General features: G+C 39.6%; 1 protein-coding gene across 18 annotated transcripts in view; it reads left to right on the plus strand.

The window, feature by feature from the left end:
• LOC134351841 (focal adhesion kinase 1) overlaps positions 1-19,604 on the plus strand; it is a 522,413-nt gene that overhangs the window by 468,179 nt on the left and 34,630 nt on the right. For all 18 annotated transcript variants that reach the window (XM_063058747.1, XM_063058688.1, XM_063058792.1 and 15 more), the window contains one exon: positions 915-1,046. In XM_063058747.1, coding sequence (XP_062914817.1) covers positions 915-1,046 — 132 coding nt within the window. The remainder of the gene's footprint in view (positions 1-914; positions 1,047-19,604) is intronic.

A 19,604-nucleotide genomic window follows, 5' to 3' on the forward strand; every position in this document is an offset into this window, starting at 1 on the left:
AGTCATGCCAAATATTGATTTAGTTTTTATGCTTTACTGCTCTTTATAGCAATGTTTTTGAAATTTAAAAACTTTTTATTTCATTATTTTTGAAAGCAACTGTGCCTTACAGATTTTTTTTAACGTGTGCCTAAAACTTTTGCACAGTATTGTAGGTAGAGTAGACCTACGGTAACTAGGACCACAGTCTCAGAATAGAAGGATGTCCCTTTCGAAGAGAGATAAGGAATTTTTTTTGCCGGTGGTGGGGAGGGGTGAATCTGGAATTAATTGCCATAGATGGCTGTGGAAGCCCAAGTTATTGGGTAACTTTAAAGCAAAAGTCATTTAGTAAGTGTGTCAAAGGTTATGCTGAGAAGGCTTGCGAATGGGGTTGAGAGGGATAATAAATCAGCTATAATAGATGGCCTAATTGTACTGTGGCATATGGCTTATGATCTATAGTATTACACAGTTATCCTTTAAACATGGCAGTGGTTATCCTTATCAACTTATGCAATTTTGGACAAAATATGAATCTGTTCTTATCAAGATGCAATTAGAACATTTCTTAAATGAGATAAAGTCAGTGATCTAATATTCTTTATGCCTTCTAGACAAATTAAGTATATTTATAGAAATGCAGGCTGTATTTTGGCTAGATTGCTGTATTAAATTCTGACATTGGACAGTAGTTAAGATCTGGTTTATGTTGCAGATGTTTGAATTAGACTTTGAAAATGACATGCTAAGAGCAAAGAATCTTGCTGACCTTTATTGTATGTAGCTCTTTTCATGGGAGTTTGGGCAAGAATGGAGATTTCACAAAAAATATCGGAAACATTTGCTATCAATGCTGCAAATCTTCATTGAATTTATAGTATACTGTGTGAGTAGATATAGCATTGCATTTAAACATGTTGTTATATTTTCAGGAGACTGGCAATTTGGATATGCGTGTAATGAGTCAGATGCTTCCAACAAATGTCATGGAAGAACGGTTAATAAGGCAACAGCAAGAAATGGAGGAGGATCAGCGATGGCTTGAACAAGAAGAGAAATTTTTGGTAATCTCTTTGTTATCTGTTTCAGTGCCTTCATGTCATTACAGTGTACCATATCAGATAGATTGTGTGGAATTTGTTTAACAGCAAGAAACTGCATGGAGTCGACAGACTCCATTCAATATCTTCTGGATTATTCAGTCATCTATACTTCTGGGTTATTCTGAAAAGAAAGGCCATAATTATATTAAAAAAATGAGATGAAAGAAGTGCCAGGCAATTGATGTCCATTTTTGTCACATACTTCCAGTGAGCTATATATTTTAATATCTTTTATACTCAGAGGGATTTATTTTGAGAAAGGAAAGCAATCAAGTATTCTGAATTTAGCAGATGTGTTGTTTATGAAAATGCTAAATTTCATATGTATTTTACATTGTGTCAATCTGCATCACAAGAACAGACAATTTAGCTCAACTTGTTTGTAGTCCCATAAAAAACACACAATGCTAGAAGTGTTCAGCAGGTTGGGCTGCATCTGTGGAAAGAAACAGATTAGGAAGGATAAAATATTTCAAATCAAAATCTCATTAGATTTCCATCATCAGTTCTGCTTTGATTATCATTGTATTCCACCTTAATCTTCTTTTAGAACTTTATCCTTCAAATGCTTAACAAGCAAAGCATGCAGAGATTAGTTAGTCCAATAGTGGGTACCTTAGAGAAGACAAGTCAGAAAAATAATACTGGGGAGTCAAGAGTCAAGTGAAAAATAACTGAATTTAGTAATAAAAATGACTGGATAACCTGATGATCTGCATCAAGAGCTTTAAAAAATGGGTATGGATATGGTAGCTCCTCTGGTTATTAGCTTTCAAAATTCTCTAAATTCGTACAAGTTGGCAAGTAGCAAATGTGATCCCACTATAATCGGGGATATGGTATTTAAAGTTATGATAGAATTGAACAAATTCAATATGGACTTGAGAAAGAAATATCATGATTGATCTGTGGGAATATTTGTAAGATATATATAGTAGAATAGAAAACTGGATGTAGTTTATTTTGATTTTCAGAAAATTATATGGTCCCTTGCAATGTTTGGTGAGTATACCAATTTATTGTACATCAGTGGATGAATGGAGAGGTTAGGGTATATTTTTCATACACGATGTTGCTGGGCCAACTGGTATAGATACACTGGTCATATGGCAGTCTGCTGGACTGCAAATTCTAATTCAATCATGATGTATATAAATAATCAATGAAAATAGTAACAGGGTTTTTTTCAATGTGTTTTTAAAAATACATATTGCTGCTTGAATCTTCATTTGGATTGGTCAATACAATCCCATTTGACGATGACATGGTGTACAGAGAACGTTACACGGTAGCATAGTGGTTAGCACAATGCTTTACAGTACCAGCAACCCGGGTTCATTTCCTGAAGTTGTCTGTAAGGAGTTTGTACATTCTTCCTGTGACCATGTGGCTTTCCTCCAGCTGCTCCAGTTTCTTCCCACAGTCCAAAGATGTAGGTTAATTGGTCATTGTCCATTGTCCCAAAATCAGGCTAGGGTTCAATCGAGGGTGGTTGGGCAGCACGGTTCAAAGGGTCTATTCCATGCTGTATGTCAATAAATAAATAAAGAGAGGAGGTAGAGCAGCTGGTAGAATGGTGTGAGCACACAACTTGAGTATCACCTTGGACAAGACCAAAGAGATAACTTTAGAAAGGTGCTGTCTGACCACTTCTCACTGCACATACATGGTTCATCCATGGAAAGAGTTAAGAATACCAAGTTTCTGGGAGTACACGTAGCAGACAATCTCACCTGGTTTCTCAGCACCACCTCTTGGGTCAAGAAAGCACAACAGCTTCTTCACTTCCTGAGGAGACTGAGGTGAGTGAGGCTTTCCCCCTACCACCCCCTGTATTCTAACCAATTGTTACATGAGCACCCACTGGGAGAGTCTGGTACAGGAATTGCAAGGCATCTGGCCATAAGTCCCTAAAGGATTGGGAGGACTGCCGAGAGGATTGTTGGGGTCTCTCTTTCCATAAGATCATAAGACATAGGAGCAGAATTAGGCCATTTGGCCCATCGAGTCTGCTCTGCCGTTCCATTTTGGCTCATTTATTATTCCCGCACAACCCCATTCCCTTTCATTCTCACTATATATTTGGCACCTTGATTAATCAAGAAACTATCAACCTCTGCCTTAACTATACAGCCATCTGTGCAGTGAATTCCACAGACTTACCACTCACTGGCTGGAGAAATTTTTCCTCATCTCTGTTCTAAATGGATGTCTTTCTGAGCTGTGCCCTCTGGTCTTACACTCTCCTACTATAAGAAACATCCTTTCTGCATCCACTCTATTTAGACCTTTCAAAATTCAGTGAGATCCCCTCCCCCCCCCCCCCCCCCCCATTCTTCTAAACTCCAGAAAATACAGGCCCAGAGACTTCAAACATCCGGATATGTCACCCTTTCATTCCTGGGATCATTCTGATGAACCTTCTGGACCCTCTCCAAGGTTAGCACATCTTTTCTTTAGATAAGGGGCCCAATACTGCTCACTATAGTCCAAGTACAGCCTGACCAATGCTTTATAAAGCCTCAGCATTACATCCTTGCTTTTGAATTCTAGTCCTCTTGAAATTAATGCTAATATTGCATTTGCCTTCCTTGCCAGTGACTCACCCTGCAAGGTAACCATTAGGGAATCCTGCATGAGGGCTCTCAAGTCTCTTTGCACCTCTGATTTTTGAATTTACTCCCCATTTAGAATATGGTCCACACCTTTATTCCTTCTGCACTTCCCTACACTATATTCCAGCTACCACTTCTTTGCCCACTCCTCCAATCTGCCTGAGTCTTTCTTGAGACACACTGCTTCCTCAACACTACCAGCCCCTCCACCAATCGTCATATTGTCCACAAATTTGGATCCAAAACCATCAATTCCTTTATCCAAATTATTGACATATAATGTGAAAAGGAGTGGTCTCAAGACTGACCTCTGCAGCATACCACTAATCACGGACAGCCAACCAGAAAAGAACCCCTTTACTCACGCTCTTTGCCTCCTCCCAGACAGCCGTCTTCTATCCATGCTAGTACCTTCCCTGTAATACCACAGGCTATTAACTTTATCAAAGGCCTTCTGAAAAACCAAATAAACAGCATGAACTGATTTTTCTTCATCTATCCTGCCTGCTTTTCCTCAAAGAATTCCAACTGACATGTCAGGCAAGATTTTCACTTTAGAAAACTATGCTGACTTTGGCCTATTTTGCTGACTTTGGCCTATTTTGTTGTGTGCCTTCAAGTACCATGAAACCTCATCCAACATCTCCAATCACTGAAGTCAGGCTAAGTGGCCTGTAATTTCCTTTCTTCTGCCTTCCTCCCTGCTTAAAGAGTGGAGTGACATTTGTAATTTTCCAGTCTTCAGGAACTATTCCAGAATCTAGTGATCCCAATGCCTCCACAATCTCTTTAGCTATTTCTTTCAGAATGCTGGGATGCAGTCCACCTAGTCCAGGTGACTTATCTACCTTCAGATTTTTCAGTTTCCCAAGCACCACTTCCTTATTAATAGCAGCGATGCTCACTTCTGCCGCCTAACACGTTTGCATTTCTGGCATTCTGCTATTATCTTGCACAGTGAAGTCTAATGCAAAATATTTCTGAAGTTCATCTGCTTTTTCTTTGCCCTCTTCCTTCCACCCCACTAACTCTCTAGTATCATTTTCCAGTAGTCCGATATTCACTTTCTTTTACTCTTTATATATCGGAAAAAACTTTTTATCTCCTCTTGGCTAGCTTACCTTCATATTTCATCTTTTCTGTCTTTATGACTTTTTAGTTGTCTTCTGTTGGTTTTTAAAAGTTTCCCAATCCTCTGCCTTCCCACTAATGTTTGCTATGTTATGTGCCCTCTCTTTTGATTTTATGCTGTCTTTGACTTCCCTTGTCAGCCACAGTTGCCTCATCCTCCCTTTAGCATACTCCTTCATTTTTGAGATGTATATTTCCTGTATCTTCTGAGCTTCCCCCAGAAACACCAGCCATTGCTGTTTTGCCATCATCCCTGCTGGTGTAACCTTTCAATCAACCTTGGCCAACTCCTCTCTCATGCTTCTGTAATGCCCTCTACACTACTGTAAAACTGATTCATCCAATTTTATCTTCTCTCTCTTGAACTACAGGGTGAATTTTATCATATTATGATCACTGCTTCCTAAGGGTTCTTTTACCTTAAACTCCTAATCCTGAATTGCCATTCCCTGGTGGGTTCAACCAAAAGCTGCTCTAAAAAACATCTTGTAGGCATTCCATAAACTCCCCCTCTTGAGATCCAACATCAACCTGATTTTCCCACTCTACCTGTATATTGAAATCCCCCATGATTATCGCAACATTACTCTTTTTACCTGCATTTTCTACCTTCCATTGTAATTTGTAGCCTATGTCCTGGCTGCTGTTCAGAGGCCTGTATATAATTCCCCTCAAGATCTTTTTACCCTTACAATTTCTTAACTCTACCCAGAAGGATTCTACATCTTCTGATCTTATGTCACCTCTTTCTAAGGTGATTTGGGATATTTATCAGGAGTACTGCATTCACAGGGCCCTTAGCATTATTAATGATCCCTCCCATGCATCCAATAATCTCTTTGACCCTCCTCCCCCCCAACTATCAGTAGAGGCTACTGTAGCATTAGGACAAGAACTGTAGGTGTGGGAAACAGCTTCTTTCCCCAGTCCATAAGCCAGCTGAACTCCCTGCCACCACCCAAGTCTCTTCATGCACGAATCGCCAGTAGCATTACACTGTTTACTTTTTAACTTGTGTCATAAATGCATCTTATTATTTGTTAATTAACTAGTGGTAATATTACTTAGTGTTATTTGTGTGAGTTACATGTACTGCGTAGGTCCGGAGAGCATGGTTTCAATTGGCAGTATACCTGTGCTCAGTTGAATGACAATAAATTGAACTTGAGGATTGATATCATAGCCTAGCAAATGAAAAGAACTAGGGGCAAATGATCACAGAATGTTACAGGAAACATAATTTGTGAATAGATATACTCTTTTGCATAAAAACTAACTGATTGCAACCAAATGTGTGCATGCATAATGCTGAGCGTAATTAAGTTCATGTAGAATTCAAAATAAGGAACAATTTGCATTTTACAGTATCTTTCAGAACCTAAGGCTGTGCCAAATGCATTACAACTGATAAAGTCTTTTATTGAGAAGTTATTTGTGTTATAATTGGGGAGATTAGCTGTCAGCAATTTACATACCATAAGAACCTACAAATTGCAGTATTAATAAGTAGTAGATGAACTTGTTTTCCTAATGGTATAAATTTATCAATAAATGTTGATCAGGCTTTTGTTGAATGCAATTCAGTGGCGTCTTTTACATTTATGTTGCAGAGTAAACAAAGCTCAGTTTAACATCTTAATGAAAGTACATCCCTGACAGTGCAGAAATCCTTAAGTGGTATTTCATTATAAATTCAGGCCATTTAATTCTTGATTATTATAAAGACCTTACTTTATTCTTGGACTTAGTATATCAGAATCGTAGCAAGAATGAGGCAATTCAGCAATAAATTCCATCATTCACTCAAGCAAATTAATCCGATACTGGGTCTTTTCTGCAGTACTGGGACAGTAGATTACTCTTATTAGATAATATACAAGGAGATGTTAATTAAATGTGTTGGTAAATAAGACTGCTAAATTAGTTCAACAACATACACAAAATGGTGGAAGAACTCAGCAGGCCAGGCAACATCTGTGGAAGAGTATAGGCTGTCAAGGTAAGAAGGTGGGGGGAAAGGAGGAAGAAGCAGAAGGTGATGGTTAAACTTGGAGAGGGGAAGTAGATTGGTGAAAGAGATACTGAGCTGGAGAAGGGAGAATCTGATAGAAGAGGACAGAAGGCCATGAAAGCAAGAAAAGGGGGAAGAGCAGCAAAGATACATGATGGGCAGTTAAGGAGATAAGGAGAGCGGGTAAAGGGGATGGGGAATGGGGGCGGGGGCATTACCAGAAGTTCAAGAAATCAGTGTTCATGCCTTCAGATTGGAGGCTACCCAGGTGGATTATAAGATGTTGCTCCTCCAACCTAAGTGTAGCCTCACCATGACAGTAGAGGAGGCCATGGACTGGCATGTCAGAATGGAAATGGGAAGTGAAATTAAAATGTGTGGCCACTGGGAGAAACCACTTTTTCTGGTGGATGGAGTGCAGGTGCTCGGTGAAGCGGTCTCCCACTCTTTGTCAGGTCTCACCAATAAATTAGTTTATCACTGGTAAATTAGTTTATTATGGTCACATGTACTGAGGGACAGTGAAAACCTTTTGTGCATACTGTTCATACATCAGTTCATTGAGGTAATACAAGGTAAAACAATAGAATGCAGAGTAAAATTTTACAGTTATGGAATGAAGTGCAGTACAAGTAAACAAACTGCAAGGTCATAACAGATACATTGTGAGGTCAAAAATTTTATTGTAGAAGGAAACTATTCCATCATCTTATAACAATGGGATAGAAGCTATCCTTGAGGGTGCTATGTTCTTTTAGGCTTTTGTACCTTCTGCCCAATGGGAGGGGGAAGAAGAGAGAATGTCTGGTATAGATGGGTTCTTTAATTATGCTGGCTGCTTTACCGAGTCGTTGAAAAGTATAAACACAGTCCATGGAGGGCAAGCTTGTTTCCTGATGTACTGAGCTGTGTCGCAATTCTCTGCAATTTCTTGCTGTCATATGTAGAACAGTTATTGTACCATACCACGATGCATCCAGATAGGGTGCTTTCTGTGGTGCATCAGTTAGAAATTGGTTAGGGGGCAAGGGAACGTGTCAAATTTCCTTAGCCTCCTGAGGAAGTAAAGGAGCTGGTGAGTTTCTTGGCTGTAGTGTCAGCATGGTTGAACCAGGGCAGTATGTCCATTCTTAGGATCTTGAAGCTCTCAGCCCTCTCAATCTCAGCATTTTTGAGGTAAACAGGAGCATGTGGACCACCCCCTCCCTAAAATTAATATCTAGCTTTCTGTTTTGTTGACATCTCAGAAAGGATTGTTACTAAGCTTTCTGCCTCCTTCCTGTATTCCAGCTCGTCATTATTTGAGATTTGGCCCACTACAGAGCTGTCATCTGCAAACTTTCAGACGTAGTTAGAGCAGACTATGGCCGCACAATTTTAAGTGTACGGAAAGCAGAGGGCTGAGGATGTAGCCTTGTGGGACACCAATGTGGAGAATAATCATGGTGGAAGTATTGTCGCCTATCCTTACTGATTGCAATATTTTGCTCAGGAAGTGAAGGATCCAACTGCAAAGGGAGGTGTTATGGTTGAGTTTACTTGGAATTATAGTGCTGAAGGCAGGTCTGTAATAATGGTCTTAGAGAAGGTGGAATCTTCAGATTGAACCAAGGAGAGATTAAAAATATCTGTAAATACACCTGCCAGTCAATCTGTGCAGGATTAGAATGTAGATTAGGCCACCACATTGAATAGAGGTGCAAACAACAGGAATTCTGCAGATGCTGGAAATTCAAGCAACACACATAAAAGTTGCTGGTGAACGCAGCAGGCCAGGCAGCATCTCTAGGAAGAGGTGCAGTCGACGTTTCAGGCCGATACCCTTCAGGAAGGGTATCCTGAAGGGTATCTGCCTGAAACGTCAACTGCACCTCTTCCTAGAGATGCTGCCTGGCCTGCTGCGTTCACCAGCAACTTTTATGTGTGTTGCTGGAATAGAGGTGCAATGACTTTTACTTGATCAATGAGAACATGCATATGTAAGTTCTGACAAGAAATTCCTTGAGATATAGGTTCCACTGAATTTTATGTTGTTAGACATAGAAAAATGATAATCAATCAGATGGGGATATGACCATTTATAGTTCCTCTTCTTGTGGATTGTTGACTATGGTGAATTCCAATGTCCTCACCTAGTTTGAGATATGTCCTATTCCCCATTATCATAGTGTATCAATGATATGAGACTTATTTTCATATGAATTGTGACTACCTATCCAGTTATTCAGAACTCATGACTGATTCACAAGTAAGAGTTATCTTGATCTTCAAGACTAAAATCACTTTATTTTGAATTACACCTTTAATCTTGTTGGATTAGAGTCTCAGAGTCAGAGTGAGCTGACAAGGTTTGAAACTTTTGGTCAAGTATTCCATGATACTTCATGGTTAAGCTACATTCGTACTTTATTACAGAGCAAGTAAATATTTAAGGCTGATTCTGACTGTAAGTATTTACTTACAGTTCACTGTGATGAGAAAGAAGATTGCAGCCTGGCATTTTATAGTTTATATGTTTCTGGAACCTCCTCCACTAAACTATATTTATGAACTATATCTGCAATTAGCAAGTTGTTGATATATTTTAGGATTTCTGGCTAAAATTGACGAATAGTTTAAATCAGCAATCTACTTTCATTACATTTGATGCTTTGTTTTTCAAATAAATCGTTTAATTTTTCAAAAATTGTAAATGCTGAACGGGTTGGGCCACCTCTGGGGAGGGGAAACAGGTCATTGACCAAATTGCTAATTCTTTCTCTTAGCTGTTTCCTGATGTGAGTATTTCCAGGACTTTCTGTTTTGATATTTCTAGCAGCTCTGATATATTCCTGTTTTTTTTATGTAATTAAGCATTAATATGATTTCTACTCAAATCAAAACTTATCACAGCACCATTATCATGGTTTCTTGTTGGAATACCGGTAGCATCAAAGAAAACTTATAAAAAATCATTCTAACATTTAATCTATTTTCTTAAAACAAATCTGGTTACAATTTATTTAAAATCATATGGTTTCAATTGACTGAATGAAACAATTAGAAATTACATTCAGGTCTTGCATGTATGATTTCTTTCCAAAAGCCAAGATTAGAATTGGGTGGTACAGAATGTTCATCAATTCACCACCACAGATGCCGATTCATGACCACAAATATTCTTTGAGTTCATTCCTAATTTTTTGCTGTGTTGGGGTGTGGAAGCAGCAACTAACAGTGCCTGGAATTACAAAGATGAATTAGATGATTACCTAGTCTTGTTTCTTAAACACCTATAAGTTTAGGAATATGTTGTAAAAAAAAGGTAAATAATGTACCATATCCAACAGCTTTTCTTTGAAAGAAAACTCCACGATGTTACAAGGAACTGATATAGTAACAGATTAGAAGATAAAAGGTCAAGAGGGACTGTCAAAAGCTCAATTGTTGAAGTAAATTTTGGAATGTTATTCAAGCATGAAAGATAGCGAGATGAGGAACTTTAGGGAAAGGATTTCAAGTTGTAAGATGCAGAAGTCTTTTTGTTTGTATTATAAAGCTCAATATTACTAACAAGACATAGTCATGAAATAACAGCGCTGGCAATTGCCCGTGCTGACTGCAGCATTATCTAAATGTACCTTTCCAAATTACTCTTAAATGTTGCACTTGCAGCTGCCTTGACCACTTCCTCTGCCAGCTCATTCCAGACTTTCACTGTCTTCTGCTTAAAGAAGTTACCTCTCAAGTTTCTTTTAAACCTCTTCCCTCTTAACTTGTATCTGTCCCTTGTAGTTTTGAACTCCACTATCCTAGGGAAAAGACTATGACTGTCCACCTTATCCATATCCTTCATAATTTTATAAAATTCTATAAAGTCATCCCTCATTCTCCTGCACTCCAAGGAATTGGGTGACCAAAACTGTACACAATTCTCCAAGTGTGCTCTCATCAACAACTTATGTATAACCTAATATAATGGCCTTACTCCTAAACTCAATGCTCTATCTGATGAAGGCTAGCATGCTAAATGCTTTCTTTCCCCGCCCTGTCTATTGTGCGATTGCACCTGTACTCCCAGATGCCTCAGTTCCACAACACTTGACATTGCCCTGCCATTCACTGAAAAAGTCTTACTCTGGTTTGACTGTCCAGATTGCATTGCCTCACGCTTATCTAAATTGAAATCTATTTGCTGTTCCTTAGCCTATTTCCCTAACTGATCAAGATTTCTTTTCAACTCATTATAAGTTGCTTCTCTTATCAACGACCCCTCAACTTAGTATCATCAGCAAACCTGGCATGCACGTTCACACCAAATTATTTACATAATTAATGAATAACAGAGGTCTCAACGCTGACCCCTGGGGCACTCAACTAGGCTTCTCATCAGAGAGTTGACCTATTCCTATCATCGGGCCAGTTATGAGTCCAATTCATTATTTCTCCTTGAATCCCATGGATCTAATCTTCCAGATCAGTCTGCCATGCAGGATCCTGTTAAAGGCCTTACTAAAGTCCATATGAACAATATTTGCTGTCCTACCCTCACAGAACTCCAAAAGATTTGTCAGAGATAACCTCCCAAATGCAGACCATGATGACTATCTCTGATCAACCCTAAACTACCCAAGTGTTTTTGCACTATTTTAAATTTAACTATTTTATATATTTTTTCAATTGATTTTCTTTTTTTTAATATTGTGTATTACATTGTACTGCTGCCACTGTTAACAAATTTCACCACATATGCCGGTGGTATTAAATCTGATTCTGATGGTAGATCTTGTACGTCAGAGTTCCCTTCGGTAACTTTCCTCAAACTGAAGTCAGGCTCACTAGCCTGTAATTCCCTTGCCTGCAAGTGGAGCAATAGAACAACATTAGCCACCATCCATTGTATTTATCGAGGGATTCATTCGTACCCAGCTGACTAAATGTAATGTACATTTCTTTCATTTTCTTTACCAGAGCCGTGATATCTCTGGACAGCTAGGATTCCCTGATCTGGGTAAATCTACCTTTCACCCAAACAAGAACGTTTTGCCCCCAAGACTCTTGATATGACCCAATTAAAAATCTATTAATAATATTCTATTAAAGTCACCCAGTCGACCCTAGCTAAGTGCTGCCTAATGCCCTTAAAGTTAGACTTGCTTTAGTTTGGAGCTAGTTTAAAACTAACAGAATTGTACTGGATGTAAATTGCTCCCCAACTGTCACTTCAGTTACTTGGCCTACTTCATTCCCTAAAGAGATGTCTCATTCCCTGAAGTTTTTTATACAATAACATACTTGTATATTATTGCCATCTCAAGAACCTTTGAGGCAATGTTGCTGGGCGTCCTTTATGAATAATGGTTGAATTTGATTTCTTATCATCTTCAACACCATAGAACAACATGTTAAGCCAGTTAAAATCTGTTTTTGTTAATATGGGGCCTGGAGCTGAATATAACAAGCAGGTTTCTTTCTCTCTTGTTCAACCAGCTGGGTTTATCTGAAAATCCAACAGCTTTCTGGGCATATTTACTAATTACAAATGCCAAGTGGATGATCCATCTTGGCTTCAACTGAGATTCTCACCATCAGTCCAGTCAATTTGATTCTTTTCACATGAAGTCAAGAAATGTTGAGAACACAATGTACAGTGAAGGCTACAGAGCCAGACAATATCACAGCTATGATACTGAATACCCGACTCCAAAACTAAAGGTGCTTTTAACCAAGCTGCAACCGTGCAATTACACCTCTGGCATCAACATGAAGATGTGGAAAGCTGTCATTTCAAACCTGTGCAAAAGCTGAATCCAGAGATGAAGTGAAAACGATTGTGGTTAATGTCAAGGTAGAGTTTCTTCTAATTATGACATCAAGGAGTCTTTGTAAAATAGGTCATAGGTATCAAGAGAAAGTATTCCATAACTGGAGCCAAATGTTACAGTGATTATTGGAGGTCAGTCACCCCAATCCCAAGTCAGTGCTGTAGAAATACTTCCAGACACTGCCCTCAACCAATCATCTTCAACTGCTTCATCAGTGATCCCACTTTCATCAGAAAATCTGAAATGGTAATGTTTGATGATGATTCCACGATGATCAATTCCATTTTGGGTAGCAGTAACAGGATCGGTCCTAGTCAGCATGGATTTACGAAGGGGAAATCGTGCTTGACTAATCTTCTGGAAGTTTTTGAGGATGTAACTATGAAAATGGACAAGGGAGAGCCAGTGGATGTAGTGTACCTGGACCTACAGAAAGCCTTTGATAAAGTCCCACATAAGAGATTAGTGGGCAAAGTTAGGGCACATGGTATTGGGGGCAGAGTACTGACATGGATTGAAAATTGGCTGGCTGACAGAAAACAAAGAGTAGCGATTAACGGCTCCCTTTCAGAATGGCAGGTGGTGACCAGTGGGGTACCGCAGGGTTCAGTGCTGGGACCGCAGCTGTTTACAATATATATTAATGATTTAGATGAAGGAAATAAAAGTAACATTTAACAAATTTGCCGATGACACAAAGCTGTCAGTGGCAGTGTGAAATGTGAGGAGGATTTTATGAGAATGCAGGGTGACTTGGACAGGCTGGGTGAGTGGGCAGATGCATGGCAGATGCAGTTTAATGTGGATAAATGTGAGGTTATCCACTTTAGTGGTAAGAACAGGAAGGCCGATTATTATCTAAATGGAGTCAAGTTAGGAAAAGGGGAAGTACAACGAGATCTAGGTGTTCTTGTACGTCAGTCACTGAAAGCAAGCATGCAAGTACAGCAGGCAGTGAAGAAAGCTAATGGCATGCTGGCCTTCATAACAAGGGGAATTGAGTATAAGCGCAAAGAGGTCCTTCTGCAGTTGTACAGGGCCCTGGTGAGACCATACCTGGAGTACTGTGTGCTGTTTTGGTCTCCAAATTTGAGGAAGGACGATCTTACTAATGAGGGAGTGCAGCGTAGGTTCACAAGGTTAATTCCTGGGATGGCAGGACTGTCATATGTCGAAAGATTGGAGCGACTGTGTTTGTATACCCTGGAATTTAGAAGGCTGAGAGGGGATCTTATTGAAACATATAAGATTATTAAAGGATTGGACATGCTGGAGGCAGGAAACATGTTCCCGCTGATGGGTGAGTCCAGAACCAGAGGCCACAGTTTAAGAATTAGGGGTAGGCCATTTAGAACGGAGTTGAGGAAAAACTTTTTCACCCAGAGAGTGGTGGATATATGGAATGCTCTGCCCCAGAAGGCTGTGGAGGACAAGTCTCTGGATGTTTTCAAGAAAGAGATGGATAGAGCTCTTAAAGATAGCGGAATCAAAGGTTATGGGGATAAGGCAGGAACTGGATGCTGATTGTGGATGATCAGCCATGATCACAGTGAATGGCGGTGCTGGCTCGAAGGGCCGAATGGCCTACTCCTGCACCTATTGTCTATTGTCATTTGCAATTCCTCAATGGATGAAGTAGTTCATTCCTGCACCATTCAACCAGCAACAGTGCCAGAGAAGTGGCATACTCTCTCCAACAAAGGAGAAGCTAACCACCGATTCTAATCATTAAGTGACATTGCCATTGCTGAGTTCCCAACCATCTTCTGCTAGGGAACACCATTCATGTAAAATACAAGTAAACTTTGGCCACGAGAGCAGATCAGAAGCTGGGTGTCCTGCCACAAGTGACTCAACTCCTGCCACCCTGACCCCTTTCCACAAAGCAGATTCAGAAGTGTGATTCATTATCGCTTGTCTCAATCCTGGAACTCCCTACTGATAATGGTTATGGGAGTACCTTCACTGGAAGGACTACAGTGGTTCATATACATAGCTCACCACAGCCTTCCTTCTGATGGGCAATTAGTGAAGTACCATTCTGGTGAAGCACAGCAATGCCTTACTAGCAGCAAATAAAACTACTAATTAGTCTATTAATCACACTTTATCTGGAAAATGATCACTGCATTCAATAGTCTGTAACTTTCCTTTCAGAGCTGAGCCTTTGAATCACCTGTACGATCTGGCATTTTTTACAGTGTGAACTGAACACTCATAAGTGCAAGATGGTTGTGGCATGGCATGTATGGGCCAAATCACGCTGATGGAGCCTGGGCCTGAGAGCAAGGGATGAGCCAGTGTTTGGCCATTACTGGAGTAGACTTAGGGCCAATTTGAGACACGGGCCCAAAAGTGAAGAACAATCCGATATTTGACCAGGCCAGGCTAGATTGCAAAGGTTTGGTCCGAGAGTGAGGAACAAGCCGAAGTTTGGCCAATTTAAGTGCTGGGTCAGATTGAAAAGGTCAGGGTGTCAGCAAGGGATAGGTCAGTGTTCAGCTCGCTATTGGGCAAGGTTTACTTGCCTCTACTCTGAACTGAGTCTATGACCTGCAACTTACAGGCTCCTGGACTGGCTGCAGTGATGATCAGCTTCCAGGCTCTGAACTCACTTTTGTGAACTTCAGTTCTGAATTTTATTTGCTTACTTTTTATTGTTTGTACAATTTGTTCTTCTTTTCATATAAGGTGTTTGACAGTCTTTTTTAACAGGTTCTGTTGGGTTTCTTTGTTTTATTGGTGCCTAGAAGGAGATGAATCTCAAGGTTATTTATAGTATATATACTTTGAACTTTGAACTTTTGATAGATGCTGGCTTTGCCTATTTTACTGAGCAACCAAGGAATAAGCATTTTTTTAAATTATAACTTTGCAAGTTCTTTAAAAACTTTGGCAGCCAATTTGAATGGGGAGCAGAGCTTAAGCAACTTTAAAGAGCATTTCATTAGAGCTGATGATAATCAGCAATGACTGTATATATCTGGCTTTCTTGAGGAAGTAAATTCAAGAGAACTGCTCCAGTTGAGAGCCAGTTTAGTGGATAAGAAACTGGCGAGCATGAATGTTGAGCTGCTTTGTAGAAATTTCAGGCCATATCCATTTACGTTTGTATAATTCAAGTCTACAACTAAAGTATTCAGTAAAAAAAAATCAAGTTTTGGTTGGAATTCATTGAATTTAAGAGTTAGGGTGTCATTGTTAGTATTGTGTGCACTTCTGGTTGCCGTACAACAGGGAAGATGTGATTAAGGTGTTTTCTTTAAAAAGACTGGATAGACCAAGACTGTTTTTCCCTGGTGAAGGAGGCTGAGGTTTATAAAATCATAAGCAGCGTAGATGAGATGGATGGTCTAAGTCTTTCAATCCAGAGTTGTTATTCCTTTCTGCGCTTTGTGGCACATTGGGTGACAACCTTACCATTTCTTTAGCAATTTTGTCTGTTTTTTATGACGCTTAACCTAGCATGGATGAAAAACATGCAAAGAATTGGCCGGATTCAAACCTGGGACCACTCGCTTTGAAGTCCAGTGCAGATGCCAGTACACCACTGGCCATTTACTCCAGAGTAGGGAAGTTTAAAACCAGCAGGCATAGGTTTGAGGTAAGAGAGGAATTTTTTAAAAGGAACATGAGGGGCAAGTTTTTTTTTAAACACAGAGTGGTGGGTATATGGAATGCGACCAGTGGAGATGATAGAGGCAGGAACGTAGATAAGAAATTTTTTTTTAACATATGGGTGAAATGCAGGCAGATGGCACTAGTTTAGGTAGACACTTTGACTGGCATGGGCGAGTTAGGTCAAAGGGCCTATTTCCATGGTGTATTACTCTGAATCTATGACTAAAAACAGAAAATGCTAGAAACACTGAGCAGTTCTGGTGACAACAGAAGAACGAGAAACAGTTAACACTTCTGATAGAAAAGGCTCTTGTCTCTTTTCTCAGAAGTTTTCTGACCTCCATTTTCTGTTTGAAATTTCGGAATAAATACAAGTATTAGTAAATCAAATATAAACATATTTCAGCTGAATGGAAGCACACCATAATATCTGAACGTATGGAAAAAAGAAGATTATTTTCCCCTTTAGTTTCAGCCAGACTGATAGACAGGTCATTGCTCAGAATAAAGAGTGACTGCATTTGTGAAGAACTGATTATGTTTCTTTCAAATGATGGAGTGCAAATTACTGTCAAAGTTGCCTCGTATTCAAAGATCTTTTAAATGTTTTTTCTGTATATGTTATGGCAGCCAAGCTAAAATTTACACACAGACCTTTGTGGCTTCTGGCATTCTGCCTGGAAAATAAGCTATGAAAAACATCTTCAAAAATTGTAACCTTCTACTGCATCTGTAAATGCATAAAAGTCTCCCTTACCTTTTTTGAGGTTTATACCTCACCTCTTGCTCCTTACCTATATCCCTGCTTGCTATCTCTAGATACAGTGAAATTAAAGGCAATGATTTCCGCTGTATGTTTCTAAAAACACTGCCGCAATGATTAAGAAAATTCTAATTTACTTAGGACTGTAAATTAACCATTGAAATATGAGATTTGGGGAAAAAATGATGTACCAAATGAATGCCAAACTTCTCCTTATTTGGAAATGGCATGTCCAGAAATTCATCTGTGCTGATATGTTATCTTGGCAAAATGAGATGTTGTCTTATGTCTGGAATGTGTGGTCAAAACTGCTGGAAGAGTATTCTATATTGGAGAGATGTTTGTTGATACTGGGAAAAGAAAACATCACAACATTAATGATACTTAAAATTATTCCATTAAGTTGGAGGTAGATATTTCTTTTCTGTTTTGTGTGTTCAGATCCTTGTAAATTTGCTGTTGTATACTGCGTTTGGACACGAGATAAAAATTAAAATTGTTTTTTGAAGTTAAACATAAAAGTTACTCAATACAGTAAAACTCTGATGATCTGGTACTGTCACGGTATCAAGGGTGTAGGACCGGCAGATTTTTTCAGACTATTGGATATTGTTTCTATCAATAGCCCAATGCATTCTTCTTAAATGCTACAAGTGATATTCTGACTTTTCCAGAGAACTTAGTCAGTTTCAAAGGAGTGCAGGAATCGGCACCCAAGTGAGCCCGGAAGCCAAACTGAAGCATTCAAGCAACTTGCATTATAGTCGGCTCTTCTTATCCGCGAGTTCCGCATACGCAAATTCAACCAACCGTGAATCAAGAAAACCCGGAAGTGCTCTTCCAGCACTTGTTGTTCGAGCATGTACTGACTTTTTTTTCTTGTCATTATTCCCTAAACAATGCAGTATAAGAACTATTTTACATAGAATTTACATTGTATTAGGTATTATAAGTAATCTAGAGATGGTTTAGAGAATGCATTATGATCAGAGATTAAGAGAGCTAGGGCTTTACTCTCTGGAGAGAAGGAGGATGAGAGGAGACATGATAGAGGTGTACAAGATAATAAGAGGAATAGATAGAGTGGATAGCCAGCGCCTCTTCCCCAGGGCACCACTGCTCAATACAAGAGGACATGGCTTTAAGGTAAGGGGTGGGAAGTTCAAGGGGATATTAGAGGAAGGTTTTTCACTCAGAGAGTGGTTGGTGCGTGGAATGCACTGCCTGAGTCAGTGGTGGAGGCAGACACACTAGTGAAGTTTAAGAGACTACTAGACAGGTATATGGAGGAACTTAAGGTGGGGGATTATATGGGACGCAGGGTTTGAGTGTCAGCACAACATTGTGGGCCGAAGGGCCCATACTGTGCTGTACTATTCTATGTTCTATGATTTAAAGTATACAGGAGGATGTACGTAGGTTATTGTGGATCGGGGTTGAAAAAAAAACTGGAAGTTCTCGTACTAAGTAAGTCAGAACAGGTACATCCGGTATTATTTAGCGTCAGTTAGTCAAACATTTGTCTTAGTATATAGCATATAAATTACCTTTCTATGCATATAAAATACTTAATAAACGTATGCTTCAGCGCCGGGCTCGGGAACAGAAATTCCTGAGTTTGATCCAGTGACAGACCGCTCCCAAGCGCGCTCTCCATCCATGCCGGGTTGATGTGAAGGATCAAAAACCCAAAGCCCCAAAACCCAATAATTAAACCACTGTGTTGCTTAGTAATAATTGTAGCTTTCATCGGGGCAGGGCCTTTCTCACTTTATCCTTTAAAATTGTTCCGATCGTTGACCAACTGTAGCCTAATGCTTTTCCAATGACCGATGGCATTTCACCTCTTTCCGATCGCTTTATTATTTCCACTTTATTTTCAATCGTGATCGTGATTATTTTCGTGAACAGAAACACTACGGATTCAGAGCTCCGCCGCCGGGTCCTAATGTCCACCGCACTGAGACGGGTTAAGTAAGGTCCGGGATTCCGCTGGGTCCTAAGGTCCACTGCATTTAGATAGGTTGAATAAGGGACTTGAGCATTCGCATCTTTTGGTATCCGCAGGGGGTCCCGGAACCAATCCCTTGCGGATAAGGAGGGCCGACTGTATACTGTTCACTGGAATAGTATTATCCCAACAGTTTAATTATTTTTGGTTTGCTTGACCAAAAAAAAACAGCAACAAAACAAACCTGAGAAATTCTGAAAACAAGTCTTTGGAGTTCTATTGTATTCATTCAGCTGTGACAGCCCTGGTAGGTTCCACCCACTGGTTCATATAAATGTGTAAATAAACATGTTATTAGGGGCAGAATGGTTCTGGCTGGACCTATAATTGGATGTTTGCAGTACTCCTTGTTAATGTGCTCTGTCAATTCAGCTGAATGAAGATTAATAGCATCTTTTGCACACATGTGACTCCAAGGTTTATCTCTTTAAGTGATCTTGGATCTGAACTTACCGGACTCATACAAATAAACTGTCTTTACCCCAGGAGATATTAAACTCCTCAGATCTGTTTCATTGAATTTTTTTGGGGTCAAACTGTTGGGATACTGCCATTCCAGTGAA

The sequence above is a fragment of the Mobula hypostoma genome, chromosome 1 (genome assembly GCF_963921235.1).
Source record: "Mobula hypostoma chromosome 1, sMobHyp1.1, whole genome shotgun sequence".
NCBI classification, from domain to species: Eukaryota; Metazoa; Chordata; class Chondrichthyes; order Myliobatiformes; family Myliobatidae; genus Mobula; species Mobula hypostoma.